Below are 22,696 nucleotides of genomic sequence, written 5' to 3' on the forward strand. Positions count from 1 at the left end.
TTTTGTTTAATTAAAAAGCACTTTGGTAATGTTATATAGAGGAGTCACTACATACGCCAATAAGTGTTTACAGCACGCGGATGTGGGAGGAATGTAGCTGCTGGCAAGATGTTTCAAATCGCTGGTGAACCGAGAGGGGGAGTCCGAACATTTCTCGTGAGCTAGAAGGAACAGTTTCAGATCCAATGTTGACGCTGACTTCTGAAAACAGTTTGGTAGCTGTGAGTCCGTCAAAATAATCTAAAGAATTTCAACCCGATAAATAACGTTGCTCATAAATAAATCAGACATTACCCAATAATGAACAGTTTCACTAGTTGAACAAACAGAATGCAGAGTAATGACTAAATATCAAGCACTATGAGCTAGACTATGATTACGAATACTTACTGTAACTATTTAACACTAGAAAGGCCAAGCTGCCATCAGCTCTGAGCTAAAGTCTAGGAAGCATCCACACGATTTTTAAGATACTTTGAAACACAGGCTGGAGAAAAAAAAAGGACTTCTGCAAGGCGGTTCTATAAAAGCGCAAAGGATCCTGGGTATGACAAGACCGGGGTTTACATAGACATATTCCTGTCCTCATTCATAATCTGACAACAGGAGAAACGGGATATAACGATCAAGAGGCGTGCACAATTTAAATGAAAAAACACTTGAATGAGATTAGGTTTGATTTTGCATCGTCACAGACATCCTTCTACGGCTGCAAAGTCAAGTCTTCAAATTGCTTCTTTGTTTTTTGGCTCCAATTGAAGCTAAAACCCTTTTCCAGTACACGTTTCTGGATTGTTTGTTGTTTATCGAAACAATCATCAATCATTAATGGTTGCAGCTCTCCAGTATAACCTACGAGCATGACATTGCCCGTCATAACTTTAAACATCTTCAGGTTTATCCTTTGTGACTTTCATTCATGAAACCCTAAATTCTATTGGCCTTTCTTGTGATAAATAACTGATAGATAGGACAGCGGGTTGCACCAAGTTCACAGACAGTGACAAGGAAGGAGGAGAGGAGAACAGGAAGCTGAGGCTTGAGGAGGGAGAGACTCCATGACAGATTAACCAGTCTGGATTTATTTTTGTTTCTTCAGACCTGACAGAAAGAGGAAGCTTTTCGGAGCGGGAGGCGGGGCTTGTTTAGTCGGAGAAGAGGCTGGCAAAGGACTGTCGGAGGCTGCGGATGGTTTCAGCTTTGGCCTCGTCGTCATTCACGTTTCCTCGTAACGTCTCCGTGAAGGTGTTGGTCAGGGACTGAGATTTGCTGCACAGTAAAAGAAACACAAGTCGACTTTAGAACATGGAAAGTTAAAGCGGTTAGAAGCAAAAGAGAAGATGCCGCTGAATAAAACACTCAACACTTAGGACCCAAACGGGGTGCCATTAGAACCCAGCACAAATTACTTCAGCTGTGGTGACTGTTTTTGAGCTCCAGGCCCGGAGGAGGCGGGGATGGGGCCCGGCTGGAAGGCCTGGCTGGGTGAGGTGCTGGCTGAACGGGCTCGCTGAGGGGAACCCTGTGCTGACTGGGATGGAGAGGCTGAAGCAGAGCGTTGTCCCCCTGCAGGAGGTATGCACAAACGACATATGGATTAGCCATGGCACTCAAACAGTTCTCCGTTTAAAAAAAAAAAAAGAAAAGAAAGAAAGTCTATAAACAAAAACAGGAACTCCTACCTCGTCTGGGCTGTGTGGTCTGTGGATAAAGAGACAGAAAGTCAACATTAAGCTGAGTAAGTTATTCTTACTGTTAGAAACAAAAACATTTGCAAATGTACTTTTTATAGTTGTTACTGAATACTGGCTCTAAATGCAGTCACATTTAAGATGAACTCTTCTTATACTTAGCCAATAAAGCTACAGAATACCCAGAGGGGCTGCTTGTCAACAGGCAAGGCAGGCAGGCAGGCCCCAGACCAGCAGAGGGCTTCTGAACCTAATCCAAAGCAGTGGCCAAAAATGTGCAACTTTTGCAAGGACAGTAAGAAACCTAGTTAAGGGAGCCCCGTCTGACAGAACTCACTCTTATTGACCTGCGGAGCTTTGCATGCATGATTACTAGGAAAACCAAAATCTGTCAGTGAAAGTCAGCAAGTGAAAATGAAGAGAAATTATTCGTCTATAGGAGGCCCATCGGACTCGAGAATCACCACTAAAAATACCCAGCTTTTATTTCAAACTTAAGTATGAAATACACTAAAACCTGAAAATACCTCTTTAATGTTTCTCTTTTACAATATTTTTATCATTATTTATGTGTGTGTGGAGGGCGTGGCTGGCTGAGCTGCACACGAAGCACCTGGGTCTCATTAGATCATCACTCCTGCCATAAAGACAGATCAAGTTTCCAATCCTGTGCCAGATTATTCCCTCTGCAGTCGCTACACTGTGTCACACTCCTGGCTTTGTTTGGCACTGCAGCATTTGAGTTGTCCTGCACCAGCCCGCTCTCTATTGCCACCACCTGCCTGAAGCCTTTAATTTTACAACAAGACATATTAAGCATCTTAAAAACTTACTTTTGTTTTCCTCTTCTGCATCTTGGGGTCCAAACTCAAAAACTCAAACTTAACATTTTTCTACTTCAGAGCACATCTTTTTCATACCTGTCCAATATTTAAATTTCAGACTGTCCAATATTAATTTGCATTCTTTACTCTTTTTCCACTGTGCAATATACATTATACATAAATATTTTCTACCCACACATCTTACTTTAATGCAAATTGTTTGTTGTAGCTGTGGATGCCTGTATGCGAGTCCACTTTAAAAGGAAGAATGTGTGACTTTTTGATCCAGTAGATGTCGCCCTTGAGCCCCAGCATGACACCAAAACAAACCAAAAACCAAAACAAACACATCTCTGTTATTGTCAGGCCTCTCCTCCACCGACACACCTCCAATGCCTCTCAACTCGAGTTAGCACGAATGAAAAAGACAACGAATGCTTTCTATTTCAAATTCTTATAGAAGTTTTACAGTATTCAGGGAGACAAATATTCAATTTTCAGTAGGAACACAAAAAGCAGTAGTATACATTTAAGTTAGAGGATATGTGTTTTCTGTACCTTGACAGAGGAAGGCTGAGGTGTGGAAACTCCCAGCAGCACCTGGGCCATCTTGTTGATGATGAGCTCCATGATCAGCTGTTTATCCTCCTCCACGTGTTCACCAATCAGAGGCATGGAGCTGTCCATCACCTACGCAGACAGAAAATAAAACAGCCAATCAGATTCCTCTGGGACTGTTTCTGCAGCACAAAAGAATAAAGTAGACCCTGGAACGGCTCCCCTTTGTCCTCTAGATGGCAGCATTGCATTTCTCAGAATGCAGCTCAGAAGTGCTCTGCCAGAAAAATGATGTCAGAAACAATGGACTGTTTGGTGTATTGCCAACATGATGAGTCATTTTACAGAGATCTCATGGAATATAAGCTATACGACACTGGATGATGGCCATAAACACTATTTATGTACCGAGCATGACATTTGAGTTTGTTCCCATGCACTTCAGAACCCTCACAACTATCCAACTACATCTACTCTAGAGAGCTGCAACAACTGCTGTTTGGATATTCAGCAGCTTGAGATCCTGCAAAAGGATGCAAATTGTAAACAAAAAAAAAACAAAAAAACTGGGCAGGACAGGATGGAACTTCTCTCTAATGTTTGTCATTGGCCCCTCAGTCCTTTCTGATGTAAATCACATATGTATATCCATCAATATTCAGCTTTAGATAACACATTGCCTCGTTTTAAGGCTAAGGAGACAAAACAGTTCCACGCTCCTGATCTGTTGTTGACTGGGTTTATTTTTAACACCAATCCAAGCCATCCTCTGAGCTCGAAAAGAACCCAAGATTAGGATTTCCATCGAGCAGCATGTGCAATGTGACTCCATTTGTATATATTATGTTGCCCAGTGAAGGACTTGGAAAGGCACAGGCCACATTCATTGCAGTACTCAATTAATTAACCTCGAAGAATGAAAAAACAGCAACTTTCCCACCACTTGAGCTCACATGCACACACACGTGCACTGCCGACCCAAAGAGCAACAAGGAGCTTTGGGACCTGACGTTTTCCTCCCTGAGGACCAAAACAAACACGAGCGTGTAAGTGTGGCTGCTTGGACTGCTGGTTTGGATGCCGATGCCCGGTGTGGTGGATGAGACTGCTGCACCGCACCCGGCCACAGGCTGTAAACACAGCACGGGGTAAGTCTGCATGTGCTGATCGTCAAGCACACGGTGTGCTGTAACATGTGCTGCAGACACAGAGATTCCATTTCGAAAAACAACTGCACAAAACGTGTCCCCCCTGCTACTGTGTTGGAAGTGTTTTTATTAAAGGCATCACAACTTAAATTGCAAATACTTTTATCCTACAAAAGTGATACTACCAAGCACGTTTTGGAAGAGAAAAACAAAGACTTTTGTGATGTTTTTATCAAAGTTGCTTCACCTTTGATGCTCCATGAGACTCAACGGATGAACACAAAGTCTTTTTAGAGCTCGGGACCTTTTGATGCTGAAGTTACACTTCTCACACCCACATAACTGCTCATTGAAAAATAATTGTGCTCCTATAAAACTTGTCTAGAACATCTGAAGCATCTGTCCTTTGAGAACAATATTATATTTGTACTGAAAGATACACCCAATTTTATTTGACCAAAGTCATGTGGAGGAAGAGTAGAACTTTTTTTTACACTGATTGATTAAAAAAGAAAAAGAAAAAAAAATCCTCCCATCCAGAATAAGAATCTTGTCTTTTATCTAATAGTCTGATCGATGTCTATCTGAAGAGTTGCAGCTCCAAAGGAAGGCGACCTTGCGAGAATGAGAGTCTGGTTTGTCATGGAAATGAGTCTCTTCTGATTTGTTAGTTAAAGAACTGACCAGGATGTACTGCAGACCGGATGAGAAACTTGCCATCCATTGGAAATGAGGTTACAATAATGAATGGCCTCAAATATACACCGATATATCACATTAATATAATAAACATGCTAAGTCTATGTGACAACTAGCTTAAAATAGCAACACGTTATGAACTAGGATGATGGTATGTTAGGGGTGCAGCCCAAAAGGAGTCTCAAAGTGCATATCTAAAACTTTGTTATTTAACGTGTAAGAAGAGACAACGGCCCATGAAAAGATCAGCAGATTCATCTCCTGATGTTATTGGTGCATGTCATCTCCCACTCTGTTATCAATATCACCAGTTGTCCAATGAAAAAGCCCCAAAACTAATCTTTGAAAAACCTGTTGAGTTAAGGAGCTAAGTCTAGCTTAATAAGCTAGCTAGCTACAGCTAAAGCTACCATCTCTTTAGCTCAGTTGGTACGATTGCTGTCATAGCTATAATTAAGCTAATTTTAGGTCTTAAACTACGTGTTTTTATTTTATAGATGATCAAGAATGTGATGTGATACATAAACAATTGAAAGTCTAGAAGAATAATATACAGTATATAAAACTATCAGCTGTTTCATATATATTTACTATATAAAACTCCTACTTTTGTTTGAGACATTATATTATTTGTTTTATACACACCCTGCAGAGTACATAAAAGTTACATCCAATAAAAAGACCATCCAAGCAGTCCTTGTCAAGCCTCAATAATGTCTCTTCCTGATCATAAATCCTTTTCCAAACATTTCATGTGGACATGCGTACAAGCTATTAAATGAACACATAACGCTGAATTGGTCCAAACTTTTTCAGGCATTGGTGAATGTTATGATTCCAGAGAATCCAAACCATTTTCATATCCAAGCTGTGTTTTTTATGTTCCAGTGTTTCTCACACGTGTGTCTTTGTTTTTTGGGGAACTTTTAGATCCAAACATTTGGGATCATACTGTTCATCCATGTCTGTGTGTACCCAATGTCCTGGCGAGGATTTGGCTGTGAGATGGGGCGTGGTACGGTGTTTTGGCCAGTTGAGTCATTACCACAGGAGACTTGAGCAGAGGCCTGGCAAGCGACCACCAGGAACCCTCTTCAAACGCTTTGTGGTGGGAGGCAGAGCCGGGATCCACCCTGCTGATTTACTAGGATAGAAAGTCATCGAGCAGGAGACTGGAGCTGCCACTGGCCTTAGAACTACTGGAACCCTGTGGCGTTAGTCAGAAATGTTATTGTGCTTTGTTTAGACAATTTACTCCGATGCATGAGGAAGATTACAGTGCAAACGTGTGAAATGTACTCAATTCATGATTATAGTGCAGTTTTGGTGCGGGGACTGAAGGAGGATGATGTTTTTCCTGGGAAAACAACTTGCTTTAAAAAGTTTTATCTCTCACTCTTTCTAGTTATGTGATTTTATACCGAGTTATCTGACATCTTGCCAAGCAGCAGCTGAGCCACTGGTTAACTGGGTAAGATGCAAGAATTACAGCTTTGTTCACAGGACTGACTTTTTTCAGTATCATACTTAAAGTAACAAGCCCTTCAACCCAGTACTCACTTTGGTCAGAAAAGACCTTCCAACTACCCAGGACTCTTACTCTTGACCTGATTTTCTACTGTCATGTGAAAAATCAAATTGTCTTGTTGTTTATTACTGTTATACCATTTGCCATTAAGCTATTCTATAATGTGTTGTAATGTTGTAGCATATCCTGTCATGCTATTATTTGTGCACATCCTCAGTGAAATGAGACAAAGCTAGGGTTTAACGCCAGCTGCAGTAAAGTGTTAATTACTCTAAGTGTCTCTGAGCAGCTCATTACTTTTCATTAGAGAGGTGTCATGTCGGATGTCCTTGTCTGGAACAAAAAACAGATTCCCACTGTGATGCACCCAAAGCTCTTCCTTGTCGCGGTTAATTAAATTCCATCATCCTGAAGGGCTTGGATAGAGAGAGAGAGGAGGAGGGGGAAGAGTTGCTTTTCAGAGAACATTGTTACTCAATTGTGTCACCAGTTTGTTCTGAGACTACACATCTCTGGAGACTTTGGAGGTATTTCCTGAGATATTTAAAAAAAAAGGTTTATTTTGTCACTGTTGGCCTCAACCAGTGTATTGATAAGAAAAAATGTGATGTCATGTTCTGGATCGAAATGTATAGATATAAGAGGTTCCAGACAGGCCTGTTTCCTCAGATTTGAAGTCATCGGAGTCACAAAACTGATAAGCGATGACACAACTATTTTGTTTTTCTTTGCTCTGAAAATAGAGCGTTCACATACAGTGTGTCATCTTCTTATAGTGTGCATCACGTCAAAGCTGTGTCAGGACTTTGGAAAGTAATGTCGCTCTTTGTCCACAGCCTCCACAGCATCTATCCAGCCATCCATCCATCCCAAGGGCAAAGTCAGGGGGGGGTCAGGGTACCCAGTCACCACCCAAAAATCCTCATCTCAGATTGGTTATCTGCCTTGACTTATGGTTAAATCAACTATTTGGGCTGCTAGTGTTTTATTTTTATGTCAATGCAGCCCATTTACATTTTTAATACTTTGATTTGTGACTCTCCAAGAATGCTAAATGTTTTCTATCCTACTGAAAACAAGGCAACGGTGGCTTAGTGGTTAGGTCACGTCCCATGTACAGGTGCTACAGACCTCCTGAAGTCCTACCTGGGCCTTTTGTGGCTCGCATGTCATTCCCCAATCTCTCCCCCCTGTTTCCTACTCCAACCCCTGTTCTTTCAGTAAAAGGAAATATGCCCAAACATTAAACTTAACCATCAACTGAAAACAGATAAACACCCATTTAAACAAGAGGGTGCAGCATCAACAAGCAGCCAACACAAACACCACATCACGTTGTTAGTAAATGTTATAAAATAATTGTTTACTTATTCATCCAGCAGAGTCATAGAAAAAAATGCATTCATTTACTAGAAAAGTTTTTTTTTGTTCTCCATTTTATATTGTTGGGAGCATCAAGCTCTTTAACAGTTTCTCCTTGAGACAGGAAGTGTCTAACTTTGGATGTGTTTGTGTCTGGGTAGGTTATTTGGCTCAGGGCTGGGTTGCTAAAAACAAAAACCTGGCTGGGGAAATTTGGGTTGAAGTTTTGAGGGAAATATTTGACTTTCTGGCAGCTAATGGTAGGTTTTTTTTTAAATTTTTTTTTTACTTTTGTTGCTGGGCATTTAGCATAATGTGGATTCCTTACAGCACTTCAAATAGAAACAGTGCTTTCAACATATGGTTAACTTTGGGTCCAGGTGTTGTTTGAATTAATAACTATGAGTGACACCTTTCACTTTACACATGGTCAGTTTACCAGTGACTCAAAGTTCATTCAAATGTTGATTTAAGTACATTTACCATATTGTTTCATTGTGCACTTCCAGCTTAGGTGGTCCAGTTAGAATTTAAAACCCAAACTAAACTGTGTTGCCTACATGAGTACTGCATTATGAAACAGAACCTCCAAACATCTGATAAAAACCTTCATCAGAATTGCTTGAGTCAGGTTATGTAACACACCTTTTTGTCCGTCTACAAACTAGATACTGCATTAAAATTCAAACTTTCCTTTGAGCACAGAAACTCCACCTGCTGCCTTCAAATAAACAGGCTGTGTTGACAGACAGTGAGTCAACCCCTGAATGCTGATGTTGTTTTTATTCTCCTGCCTGTGTTTGGTCTACAGGCTAATCATTCTCTCAAGGCTCTGGTCTTCAGGGACCACCAAGTCGTAGACCGCCGTTCACTGTTAGCACTCACCATGATACAGCAAATATTATCAGCAGAGCTGGAGGATATGGTTAAGATAATAGTGGAGGGAAAGAATGGCTTTACTATAAGATTCTTTTAATATATAGTGCACTGATGATCTGTGGGTGTAGTCCTTAGAGATTGTTAAGAATGTAGAATGGAATTAGGCATGTAATCATACTATCAAGCCACCATTTTTAGGCCATTTGTGCCTTTATTAGATGAGGCAGCCTAAGTTAGACAGTTAAATGTGCAATGGAGTGAGTGACGGATGACAGGCAGCAAAAGGCAGAGGATACAAACCCACGGACGCAGCAATGAGGACTAAAACCTCTGTACATGAGGTGAAAGACCTAACCGCAAGGCTATCCGACGGCCCTGAAACAACATTTTGTGCTCTCTCCTGGTCGAGAGTTATAACCTTTTATCCCTGAAGCCCCGTTCTTCTTACTTCAACTTTGCAATCTCAGAAAGAAATTAGGGGTTAGTCTAAAGACAAACTGACCTCGATGATGTAGTCGTTTCCGTCTTTTCCGTGGACGGCTTTCACTGCACAGATATCCAAGCCACCAAACATCTCAGCACAGGAGTCAACCCACATCCGATATCTGGAACACAGTGACACAAATAACTGGAAAAGAAATGACTTTAAACGCGGACATTTCTGGAAATTGCAGTTGGACCTTTCAGGGCTTAAAGTAACCTAAAAACTAAAACTATTTACTGGAAAAAGAAATGAGTCAGCTCACCTGTCAGTCATGGCGATCTGTTCCAACATGGCAGAGCCTGTGTTTGCCTTCCAGTTTCCGGAGATGGACGTTCTCCTGCAGATTAAAGAAAAACATCAAGCATTTCATTGGCTTCACTTAGACTTAGTCATTCACAGCTGTTATTGCTTAGTTGAATGGAAGAGCTCACCAGACAAGCAACTATCAGTTAATGAGAGATGATTATTACTGTCAGCACGCAAGTCACACTCTCATGATGAGTCCACGGGGAAAAACGAGATAAGACTCAGTTGGTCTGGTCTGTTTTTAGGCCTTTGTTCAAGTAGTTGTGAAGACACAAGGACTTGAAAGGTAAAAGGATGTTGACTCATATTCTTTGTTGTTTTATGCTCAGATTAATTCATGACACGGTCTCTTTCTTTTAAATGGGTGTGAATGTCTGAGGAAGGAAATAGAGACCATGAATCTGCAGGACTGCAGACAAATCAGAAATATGGAAAGTACCAAATGTCCTTAAATGCAGACAAGTCTAGAGTTGCTTTAAAAGGAAGAAAAAAATCAAGTATATCCTCTGTGTCTGAGTCATGACTGTCTACAATGAGTGAGTAGCTCAAGTCCCACTGGCTGTGTTGTCGTCAGGGCCGTGTTTGTGTATACATGGACAGGATGGCATTAGAAGCTGTTTCAGTCAAGGATTTGACAAAGGAGAATAAAGGGGAACCTGATTTCAAATGTATGATCTGTTGGTGGTAAACATCTTACATGTATGCCTTGTAGTTGTTGCCGATCTTCTGGATGCGGATGTCGTACTTGGACTGGACGAAGGGCTCGGTGGTGGCGTAGGTCCCAGCCAGGGCCACCACGCTGGTGATGTCCTGGAAGTCCTGTTGGTTTTCAACTTTGATCTGTGGGAGAGACACCATCGTTAGCGAGAAGCTAATTACAAAGCACACAGTCAAAGCTGGTGGTGACCACTTTTTTATTTTTTAATCCCACAGGAATTTGACACTTCTACACTACAGGATAATGAATGGTCGCTGAATGGAAACATTACCAGGGGTGGCTTTGAACTACGTCACTTCACTGCCATCAAGTGATTAGACTGTAGACGCAGACTGAGGGGGAAATGACGCAATGGGACACAAAACATGGCACTCACAAAGTACTCCAAGGTATTTTCCGCTATAACTTTTCAATAATTAGGGAACGATGAGGTGCGACATTGAAACATAGGAAGGAAAGAACTCATGCCCTTCAGGAGGTCCGTAAGACCCTCATACTTTCTTTACACTACCCAGACTCTCATTGACCGTCTTACTACAATTCCCCAAAATCACCTTCTTTAACAGCTTTATTCAGATGTTTATTCTTTGAGGAGAATTTTTCAGTGTGAGGTTAATTTCTTTGTCTTATTAATTACATTGATGCACATTCATGTGGTGTATTACAGCAGGTCATGGGCAATGTAGGCTCTTAGAGACAAAGTCATTAATCAGTATTTTAAATGTATGGCCAACTGTCAGTGCTCAGTATCTATATCACCTCCTTCCAAACTACGCACAATGATTCAGTCCAGAGGGTCACTCACTCACCACCATCTTCTCTCACTGCTCTTCATCACAGGAGTAGGGTGGAGAAAGTGAGGCGCCACCAAACCAAAAGAGACAAACCAGGACACCATGTTTTTTTGTTTTGTTTTACGTCAGGGTTTCAAGATGTCACCATGTGCCTCTTCTAAAAGTATTATTAGTTTGGTTGAATTAATTGTAGTCGCATGCCAGCTCAGGCGGTCAACTCAAGATGTACTGATTTCACATTTGACGTGTCTCATCGTCAACAATCTCTTGACAACACTTCCTCCCAGTCAGCTGTTAACAGATAGCATATTTAATCCACGTGGCCTACGAATGTATATAAATGTATGTAATGTTGAAGATTCATACGAGAGGTCGGTTCTTGTGAGTTTGAGTAGATTAAAATGTTTAATTTCAAAAAGGTCAAAAAGATTTGGGATAATAGTTCACTGTTGGTTGGACATAAAGGGTTTTGTTTCATGCTGATATTAGTATGGTATACAGAGAAAAAAAGCATATGAGGAATTTATACGGTTTGTGAAGTTCTTTTGGAAATGCTGTCTTAAGCGGCTGAAGTAAAATGCACTTTTACACACAAACAAATCCTACAAACCAAACAAAAAAGTTGTGTGCCTGCATCAAAGAAATCCCAAAGAGCTTTTAAAAATGACAACACTCACAAAAATCCACATGAGAACAAATACAAGAGTGAGAATTTAACCAAACCAATAAAACGAGGATCAAGTGTTTTCAAGAAAGGCAAGCAAACTTTGATGGTTCATGTGGTCACGTAAACAGAGTTGTTAGTTTGATTGGTAATAAAATAAAGACGCTTGTTGGAACCCACATTAAAAAACGGTTTTACTGCAAATAAATCCATTAGCTCTTTAAATGAGCTCATAAGGCAGACAGACATTTAAAGTTGTTTGGTATCTGTCAGATGTAAAGAACTTATATTTTAGAATTAGTTCTATTAGAATTAAAGCCTAGAGTACCAAAGTAATGAAAACACTTTCTGTCAGACTGTCATCAGAGACCAGCCCTTAACGAGACTAAACCTTTACAGCAGCCGCTGCTCTTCATCGCTGAACAGAGCGTCTCCATCTCTTTTCTTTGTATGAAAGAATGAAGTCAAGTATCCATTGGCATAGGCACTGATTGATTGGGCTGGTGGCTTCATCTAGAGCTGGAGCTTTGCAGTGACGTATCAATGTCCTTTCCCTTAATCAAAACTCACACTGAACTTACTATTAAGGGGCAAACATCCCTCACAGTCTACAGCAGGGCAGATATTTGTGTCCGTTTGAATCACACACTCCTGGTTATGGAAAATTCAAACTCTTGTGTTAGAGCTCCTTAGGATCTGTCAATCATAATGTAAATTCCACCTAAGCCTGAATCGGTTTTAATAAGAAGGAACTAGAGACAAAAAATGAGTTTGTGAAGAATTAGTTAGATGTGTATAAAGATGACCTTGTTGGACCCATGTGTCATCTGTTAACATGGAGAAGGTAGGCATTAATGTATGTTCTACAGCCAGTCAGTAAGGGCCTTTATAGGACAGGTAGGACAGTGGATAGAGATGGAAATGAGGGAGAGAGAGTGGGGATTGGCATTCAGGAAAGGAGCCACAGTCTGGATTAAAAACCCGGGCCGCCCGCGTCGAGGAATATACCTTCCATATGTGGGACGCGCACTTAACCACCTGCACCTGTCGTCCATCTTTTTAAATTGTCCATGGATTTAAATTCTAAATTAATTTAGGGGTAATTTATGTTTTTTTTGTTCAGGAAAAAAAGCCTAACTAGGGTGGTAGTGGGCCAATGTACTTGAATCAAACTTGCTTTATTCTGTTTCTACTAGCTTTACCTACTCTGTCCTTTGTTTTAGGAGAAATTAAACTATGTAAACATATCTTCAAAGACTGGCACTGGTGCAATACAAGCTAAAAAAGAGCTTAGAGCTTAGCTTGCAGCATTGTTGTGTTTGTTAAACTGCTAATATGTTACATAATCACTTGTACCATGAAACAGCTAGAAGTATGAAACAGAGCCAATACATCATGTTATGTATGGAGATGTTCATCCTCAACGTGCAAACATGTAGAGGTAAGCTGGCCAAAAAGAGAAGTACTAAATGTAACAAATAAATGTTGACCTGAAGTTTGCTCAAGTTAGCAAGTATTAGAAACTATGAGCTAAAGGTCACTCAAGAAAATGAAAGGTTGTAGAAGCAACCCAGAAGCACACTCAGTGAAGTGAAGTGATAGTGAGTGTACATTCAGTGTTACTTTAAGAAAAATACTTAAATGTGTTCTCCCTAAATATGTCCAATGTCCTAATGTCAATGAAGTGTTCCGTTGCAACAAAGCAGACAAATATAGTTACATAAAGGTACAAGTGTGTGTGCATTGTAAATGTGTGCATTCAGATTACTCTTTTCAGACTTTGAGTTTAGCAAACAGAGTGACCAAGCTGAGCTCTGAACCTGGCCTGCTCAAAGTGAACGGGCAGAAGTTGAAACAACTAAAACCAACTGCACGGAGGGAAGTGAGTCACAGCTCACATCATAGCTCCAAAGGAACAACTTGATAGCTAGTGGCAGCTCCAGCTCTATGCTGTAAGCATGCAAAGCTCCAGGGAATTACGCAAGTCCTCTGAGAAACTAAACAAACTGCAATGATGCAAGGAGAAAGTTGAAAGGTAAGCCAGAGAAGGTGAGAGACTGGCAGAGGGATAAGAGCAGCGCCTGGTGGAAACAGCCAAAGGACACATTTTAAGGCAACAAAAACTGGAAAACTGTGGGGAAAAAAATCCCACTGCTACTGTTATGTCATAAATGACAAGCCAATGACGTAGCACCATAACATATAGCCTTTGAAGCTGTAACAAAATCCAATTGATATTAAAACTTCACAGCAGTTGGAACAATAAATCAGCTCTTTCAGTGACCTCAGCACTCAGTACATTACTGACCAGGTTCACCATGTTCCAGATGCGACCAGTAGGAAAAGCAAAATGAAGTCCTCCAGTAGTACAAATTCAATTCAAAAAAACTTTATTTGTCCCTGGGGGGCAATTCAAGTACTTTTATATTGTTAGCTACAAACCATCACAAGCAAAGCACTACGCAACATTTAACAAGTAGCAGTGACAAGGAAAAACCTTTCTTTTAACTGAAATGTCGAGCAGAACCAGACTCATGTTAAACATCCATCCACTGATACTGGGCTTATAGAACCAGGGCAAAAACAAACTGACAATACATCTGTTCAAAGATTCAGCCTGAAGACAAGCCCAAGTTGGGTATTTATGTTATTTTATTTAGCTTTACAGCCAAAACAATTAAAGCAAAACATAAAATAGTGATAAAGATTTAGAATATATTTTACACCTGGATCCATTCAAGGACTTTAATGGATCCAGCAGGTTGGCCAGTCTGGTTCTGTTCAAGGTGTTTGCCTGTTGCTTCCATGAATGTGCTCCCCAATGCTCGCTCAGGTTTGACAGATTGGTCTGAGTTTATAGTTTTCCATACAGTAGTCTTCCTGTGCTCTGCACGTTAAAGGAAGCCCTTTTGCAAAGTTTTGGTCCAGTAGATTAGTTCTCCTAGTAGTAGACAACCAAAACAAACTGCTGTTTTAGAGACACCACTATTCTGAAGCCTCCACTCTCCTCCAGCGACACACCTCCAACACTACCCTTTCATTCCCATGAAGAACGCATCATCAGCGGTGGACAAAATTGTCTTTTGCTCGAGCTGCAATTTCCCATGTCCTGCAATTATGTGTTAGCATGCTAATGTTAGCTCGTGGCTTTGGCCTTTAAACATACAGTCTAAAGACGCTTACTTGCCATCTAAAGAAGCAGTGAGTAGGCTATGTTATTCTTATTATAAACAACTTTATAAGCAAGGCCGTCCCATCCACGTAAACATGATGTACTGTAAACAAGTAAGACAGACATTGAGTCAAATGTTCATTCTTCCTTTAAGTGTCACGAGTGAATTTGTAAATAAAGTTTGAGAAGTAAAAAAAATGTTGTTGGTTATGTTGTTTGCAAGTTAAACCAGTTTCTTGCAAGAGCAGAAAAAACCAGCAATGATCCCACATGTCGTTCTCATAGCTCTGTGAGGTCTGAGGGGTTAAATGAGGTCCTGCTCTACAAGGGCCTGCCAAGTTCCCTTAAAGGCTTATGGGAAATTCTATAGCATGTCTGGCTCCCGAACAGGAAACCAAGCCCATCCAGACAGACGAGGGCCAAAGACATATAGGCTGTGTCTCCGCTTGTGAAGCCAATATAACTGGAGGCAGAAAGAGAGACTGGGAGAACATCATGTGTGGGAGACAAATTGTGTGAATTTAGTGTTGCGCATCACAGCCTCATGGCTTGAAAAAAAAAAAAAAATCTAAATAGGAAAAAAAATGCTCCATACTGTTCACACACAGAGCAGACTTAAGTAAGTCTACAGTTATTCACTTGCAGTCGCTGTACGATTTTAGATTTCCTGAAATTGTGACTCAGCAAGACTGTTGTGTAAGAATACATCAAAAGAGAAACCACAAGTGTTCTGCACCATGACTGAAACAGTTCGCCTGTCTGTGTGCTCTAATCAGACAATCAGACTCAGTGAGAGTAAACCAGGAACACGTTTTTGCAGCCTGATTGTAACTGTGATTTGGACATCACGAGGGATTTTAAAGATCAGGATCAGACTTCACAGAATTGTACAAACTAGATCAGACAAGTTGTTTGGTTTTTGATCTCCGTCTCATGTTTGAACATCAAGTTCAGTCAAAGCTGTCGTGATCGTATCACACTTGACTCTATGCATGACTGGAAGCTAGACAAATCAGGGTGTGAGCCTGTAATCCAAGCTAAGTCTGAAAAGGTCACTGTGACGCAGACTATTACAAGAGTTTCTAAAAACTGTTGTTTTCCTAGTTTAACAAATAGTCAAACTCCAAACACATTTGCAGTTACTTCCGGATATCCAAGTGCAATGTTAACATGAAATCAGGATGCTAGCTCCTGTCAATTCAACGGCACAGTTTTGCTGAGGGCTGTACAAACATGACCGGAGAACTACAAGATCCCGCTGGAATAAAGAGGAAAACATGCAAACAACATGTTGCTTTGTCTTTTTGAGGGTAATTCGCTGCTCATTCTCAGCCTGTTTTGACGTAAAGTTGATCAAGTGACAGATAATAATAGCACTGGGGTAGCCAACCCTGGTCCTCAAGAGCCACAATCCTGCATGTTTTAGATGTCTCCCTCTTCAACACACCTGATTCAAATGATCAGGATAGTTATCAGGCTTCTGCAGAGCTTGATGACGAGATAATCATTTGAATCAGGTGCGTTGAAGAGGGAGACATCTAAAACATGCAGGATTGTGGCTCTTGAGGACCAGGGTTGGCCACCCCTGTAATAGCATGAGTGAATATATCGCGTTTTATTTTGAAATTGACCGGAAGCTCAGTGCACGTTCTTGTCTGTCTTCCTGTCCAGGTCGATCTATTCTGGAAAGCTTGATTGCAGTGGGCTCAGATGAAAATAGACTCGGGGCGTATTTGAAATATGGCAGTGTAGCGGCGCTGCTTGCACGCTCCAGGGACGGACCACTGTGGCGCCCGCTGTGAAAACAGGAGTATTGACAAGAGTGGCAGTGAACTAACCGCTGCACACAGACTTTATGGAAATTGGAAGTTACAGTGTCTTGGCTTTGCTGCCCCTTAATAGTGTTTACATACCGTATGTGAAAGAGTCTCATCAAACTCTTTGCAAAAAGGTAACACACACTTCAAATCATCATCAATGTTCTAAGGAAACCTCTTGATTTAAAGTTGTTTTTCCTGATCGCCTTAAATCTAAAGAAGAAGTAAATGTAGTTGAATCATAATCATGGATTATGTTTGAACTTTGCTGTTATTTTATCCTGTACCAGGACTGCGCCTCAGAGTTAAAGGTTATTCTAAAGGGTAAAAACTTTGATGTCAACCAATCGTGTGAGTGTCGTCTGCATATTTTAAGGAACTCACCTTTCCCATTCCAGCGTAGGCGTGTCCCATTTTGACCACGACAGGGTAGCGAGGGGTTGAAACCTGCAGACAGAACAACATTGAAATATGAACTGATATAATAACACATTCATTCCACAGTTAGGTGGCTGTGAGGGAGATTATATTTACTTCTTTACATTTAAATAGCAAGTAGGAAAAGCTGAACCATAGATGGAGTTGCAGTAGGGCTGGGACAGATATTGAGTTTTTAAGATATATTGATACATTTTCAAACAAGATACAGGGTAAAACAATATCCTTAATATCAATACAGTTTATGTAGGACTCTGTCGAGCTGCCAGTTCACCTATTTCACAAACTCACAACGCGCTTTTAAGATGATATGTTAGCAACCAAGTCAGCAAAATGCTTGTCCAGAGAAATACACTTTATTTTATTTGGACAGTTTCCTGCCACCACCTTCAGTATTAGAAGTCACTCTCTAGATTTCCTCTGCAACATCTAGCTAGAAAGCAGCTAATACTAAATTCAAACTTTTTGTCTGTGTACAGTTGGATACAGAGGGTTTCTAAGTGTTGCAAGGTAAACTCTCAGAAAACAGTTAAGTTGCCACAACACCAAAACAATATGTGGGTAAAAGACATTATCCAGAGTCACATTTTCAAAATACAAGTACCGATTGTTGCTTTGAATAAGTGGCTGATGCCAACAATTCAGAATTCAAAAGTTCTTTAAACTTGCTTTAACTTGAAGATTTGACTCTGCAGTATCAACATTTGAGGCTCAGGAATTGCTGGTGTTTGGAAAAGGATGTCACAGTAAGTGGAGACGTTCAGGACCTACTTTGTCTTCTAAATATACAGAAAGACATACGAGTGGTAAACACCACATTGAGAGGAAAACCAAAAGCGGAAAAGTATTTCCAGTCTGAATTGTGTACATTCAGAGTCCAGGACTGTGGCCTTGTAAAGGGGCTGTGGCTTTTGTGCCATTCTGCTGAACTTAAAGCTGCCCAGTTTAGGAGCCGTGAGCTGGGGACAGAAGAATGTTGGTTTATTACACAAAAGGTTCTGGGAAGCCGTGTGGATGACCACAACTCGCTGGGATGGGTTTGAAAAAAAAAACAAAAAAACAAAAAAAAAACAGACACACCAAAAAACCTTCTATTTCTCATAGTTTGTAGAAGTGAAGTGGGTGAAACATCAACAGATTACTTCAAACGTCCCTGTGGGTTATACATATACGCCCCTTGTTAAATCCACTAAACGTAAACGAGACGTAATCAAAGAGGGACTTTCGCCGTTTCAACAGCATTTTCCAAAACGCTCCTTGGTGGTTATTTAAAAAGGCCCTTGTCACACTCAAATCAGAGGGAAGCTGCAGCGTGATGATTAAATCATGTAAGATTGATTAATGTTCAATGAGAAGAACCATTGATGGTTAGTAATAGCCTTAAATAATTTTGATTAACATGAAACAACATGTTTCAACCACGTGCGTGATTATATAAGTTGAGACCTGTGAGCAGGAAGACAACGCCTAAACAGCTGTTTGAACTTCATCCAAACCCTCCCGTCAGCTGACAGGACTACACATCCTAATGTTGCTATCAGCTTGATTTACACACAGCTTTAGACAGACCCCGAGCTGCTCGAGGGTGTGAGCTCTGCTTCTGCTGACAGGTTTTGACAGTACAGGCTTGGCCGACATGCTGCCAAGATAAAGTGTTCTCTAATTGTCTCCATTATCACTTCACGAGTGCCAGTAGACAGGGGAAGGAGGGAGGGGAAAGTTAGCTTTGTAATACATGTAAAAGTGATGTAACTGTATGAAGCATTGTGATAATGCTGGCTTGAAGAAAATGGGACAAAGTGGTATAAAATTAAAGAGAATCCTGATAAGCTTCAAGTTACAGGACTATTCTGCGGTCAACACTCATGTGGCGAAGACTGCCATTATCACCTAAAATATTTATTTTAGACATACATAGGACAGGCAACTTCAGCATTTCAGCTATGGACAGAGACATTCTGTCTAGACTGGACTACCAAATTGTGAGATATGCTCCAGATCTTCAGGAGCCCCCCTAAAAACAACAACGTGAAGCTACGAGCTAACATTAGCCCGCTAACAAACCAATGCAGGCCACAAGCATTTTCAGCTCAAGTCAAAGACAATTTTTTCAACAGCATGTGCTTAATGGCGTGTTTCATATGATAACTCCTTGGTGCAAATGCAAGTGGAGAGGGCTTGGAGGTGTGCCGCTGGAGCAGAGCAAAGACTGAGCTGCTGCCGCCCTCACACAAGCACGTCTTTGAACTGTGGGAGGAAGTGGGAGTACCTGGAGTGTGCACAGGGAGAACAGTCTGTTTACACAGACACTTGTCCAACAGGGAATTTAACCAGGAACTTTCTCACTGTGAGGCAACAGAGCTAACCACTGCACCACCTGCAGCCTAAAAGTCAGAAAATGGATATCTATTTAATTACATATTTTTTCGGGGTGGGATGGGGGGACTTTCTGCTTTAATTTGATTGGACAGTGTATAGAATAGGAAACGAGAGAGAGAGAGAGAGAGAGAGAGAGAGAGAGAGAGAGAGGGAGAGGGAGAGGGAGAGAGAGAGAGACACAGAGAGGAATGAAATGTGGGAAAGGAGCCATATGTTGGACTTGAACCCGGGCAGCTCGAGGACTTTGGGTTGCAACCTAATTCCAGTAGCCATCTGCGTCTCAAACAAAGTAAAATTGAGGACAAAGATGTGATATATTATAGTTACAGTAAGTTAATATGACTTTCAAAATGAAAGTCAAAAATGTTTAGGCTTGAAACAAAATGTTGACATTAATGTAAAGGATCTGCAATAATTTAAAGGAACTCTTCAGTATCGCACTTCTATAAAGAATAAAAACATTTCAAGTTAAAAATGTCTTAAAATTTTAACATTACTACAAATTATTTTACAAAACAACAACAACTACTACAGAGTTATAAAAAACAAAGTCTGAGATGAGTAACAAGTTTAATGCCTCTACAGCAGTTACATGTATGTGCGTCACATGAGGAGTGATAAACCTGAGCCTGAGGTTTTAGCAAGTGTGTGAGAAGAGGAGGGCAGAATCATAGTTTGCATGTCTGTTAAGTTGCTGCTGCAGTGTTTGGGGAAGAAGGGTCTTTAACCACCCACTCTGTCTGGACATGTTCCTTCCACTCTTTCCCATCAGTGTGGCAATGACGGCAGACACTGAACATATTGGGGAGGGGCGGGGGGGGGGGGAGACAACCACATCCTCTACCCCTGATGGAACCAGAGCGTCATGAGACGTGCGCTCACTGTTGTTTTCTGATGAACTCAGACACCACAAAAACACAAATGATATTACAATATCAGGGAATGAGAACATTAACATTTGACTGCAGCGGCTCAAGGATGTTTAGTTTAGTTTCATCACATCGGCAATGAATGCACTTGAACACCGCATGAGCCAGAGTGTCAGCATGTGTGTTGTGTCTGTTAAAGCGTGAGCTCATAGTGGCAAAGCTAAACTTGAAATATCAAGTTCCAGTAGCTTATTTACGTAGGGAATACTTTCAGATGTAACGTTTTTATACGCTTGTATACTGTGATAATCTATCAATGTGCTTCTTTTCTGCTCATTTTAAACATGTTATAACCTCAGTAACTATTTAAAGTCAGTGCATGTACTTCAGATGAGGGGTGAAAAGATCTCAGGAGTTTTACTTAGCTGAGCACAACAGTTATATGAGCAGAAAATTGTGGTAACATTTAAAAATCAACAAGTTTCATAAAAGTCATTTAGCTTGTTAGCTTGGTATCTGAAGTTCACATAGCTTTTAAAGATAATGTTGAATGCTATTAATAAAGCTAAAGCCTTCTTCAGTTTATTTTATTTTTTTAATGGAACAACCCGTACTTTGAGAGAGATTAACAGCTAATGAAGCAAACTAAGCTAACAAGCTAAAACAGCCGACTGATTAGGGCATGGATAACTTTGCTTTCCCCCCCCAAAATCTCTTGTGATTAGCTGTTTTATTAGCATGTTTAATGTGATTGGGTTTAATAATTGGGTTTGGCCTTGAATTTACAAGGCCAAACATGTTCTACTCTAGTAGTTTTACTATTCTCTGTTACTCTCTCTATAGCGTGTATATGGAGTCTGTATCAATTATTACTTTCTTTGTGCTGTGTTTTTACTGTAAGTTACAAATGAGCAATATACAAACTAAGTCAGAAGACTTTCTGTATCAGTGGTACACACTATGACTTCAATAAGACTTCACTTCAGACATCAGGAGGACTATTTAATAGCCTTCAGTGATTGATATCATTTACGAGAATGTTTCACAAAAAAAGTTTCCGTGCTTAAAAAAGCCTTGGTGGTCATTAGAGCCAGAGAGCTCTCAGATGTGGACAATTTTGTTTTAAACTTCATTTTTATGTTTCATTCCAGTGGCAAGTGTCTACTCCGCCTTTTGTTCCCAGCAGAAATCTGCTAAAGGCATCCAGTGGTAAAGATGGTAAGGTCACGTTTTAGAAGAGCTAATTATACGGTGGGTGATTTCACCAGTCTAGGTTTTGTTTCGTAATACTGAGGCTCCCTTCTTTTACAGTAAACGTGCCAGACGACGAGGCCTGGCACATGTTGGAAATACTTCAGGGAAGCCCATTCGCTCACACATGTATCCCCTCCCTCTGGCTGCATACGGAAAGCGTGTTGTAAGTGAGTCATGTAGAGCTGTTGCTAATATTTGTCTGAGGTGAATCAGGATTCCCTGGCTTCAAAACACCTCCATGTGATATTCCCATCCCCAAAACATTCAAACACATGAGGCTGGAAGTTTCCAGAACTCAGTGTTCAAAATTTAAACCAAAATTGTTTGCCAAGCAAGAGAATTGAAAAACACTGCTTGCTTGCCTACTATCATTTATTAACCTTATTTCAAAAGAATGACATGACTTTACATTTGTATATGATTGCAGATTTTAATTAGGTTGTAGAAACTGTCTCTTAACTCAACGACTTTGACTCTTCCCAGAGTAATATTACGTTTAACTCTAACATGGATATACTATTGACATGATAAAACCCAGTGGGATGAATTGGGATTTTTGTAACTTAAAATGCTTGATTATCTCTCATTCAACAACATTTTGTGACTTGGGCCAAAGCACAACAACCTTTAGCATCAGCTTTGAACAAATCTAAGTCTAAAGCTAACAACATTAGCAACATTTTCAATTGTATTGATCCAGGCTTCTAAACACCAAGTAATACTTATAACAAAAAGTTATCCCACTATTTTTATTTAACTATTCACCATAACCCCGTTTCCACCAAGCTGCTAGTTTGATTCAGAATAGTTTGGTACCGTTTATTAAGGTAAACCCTGCGCTTGCTTGTGTTTTCTACAGCCAGCTGTAGGTTATGAATTGGAACTTTTAAAATATTAGCATAATGCTATATATGACTCAGCAGGCAGCTGTTCAACTTTGTTGCCCACCATGTACCACACCACCAGAGATAAGGTGAGCTCAGTTTCCAAAAAGCAGTCTGGTTTATGTCAGTACAGTATGCATTTATTGGCGTTTCCACTGTCCAAAGTTAGGAACTATACCAAAATAACCGATCCATACTAGGCCTATTCTACTTTTTTGCCACCCTTCT

General features: G+C 40.5%; 1 protein-coding gene and 1 long non-coding RNA gene across 3 annotated transcripts in view; one reads left to right on the forward strand and one right to left on the reverse strand.

Annotated features, from left to right (window-relative positions):
* Nucleotides 1-712: 712 nt before the first annotated feature.
* Nucleotides 713-22,696, reverse strand: part of syn3 (synapsin III) — a 105,594-nt gene continuing 83,610 nt past the window's right edge. For both annotated transcript variants that reach the window (XM_079335031.1, XM_079335032.1), the window contains exons 7-14: nucleotides 17,029-17,091; nucleotides 10,177-10,319; nucleotides 9,436-9,510; nucleotides 9,192-9,294; nucleotides 3,074-3,205; nucleotides 1,683-1,701; nucleotides 1,410-1,566; nucleotides 713-1,269 (exon numbers count right to left, since the gene is read on the reverse strand). In XM_079335031.1, the coding sequence (XP_079191157.1) occupies nucleotides 1,146-1,269; nucleotides 1,410-1,566; nucleotides 1,683-1,701; nucleotides 3,074-3,205; nucleotides 9,192-9,294; nucleotides 9,436-9,510; nucleotides 10,177-10,319; nucleotides 17,029-17,091 (816 nt within the window). In that variant the 3' untranslated portion in view covers nucleotides 713-1,145. The remainder of the gene's footprint in view (nucleotides 1,270-1,409; nucleotides 1,567-1,682; nucleotides 1,702-3,073; nucleotides 3,206-9,191; nucleotides 9,295-9,435; nucleotides 9,511-10,176; nucleotides 10,320-17,028; nucleotides 17,092-22,696) is intronic.
* Nucleotides 13,481-21,817, forward strand: LOC306817845. Its single transcript, XR_013778084.1, has 3 exons — nucleotides 13,481-13,690; nucleotides 21,482-21,548; nucleotides 21,642-21,817. It is a non-coding gene; the product is annotated as an uncharacterized lncRNA (long non-coding RNA).

The sequence above is a fragment of the Symphodus melops genome (assembly GCF_947650265.1).
Source record: "Symphodus melops genome assembly, chromosome: 22".
Lineage (NCBI taxonomy): Eukaryota > Metazoa > Chordata > Actinopteri > Labriformes > Labridae > Symphodus > Symphodus melops.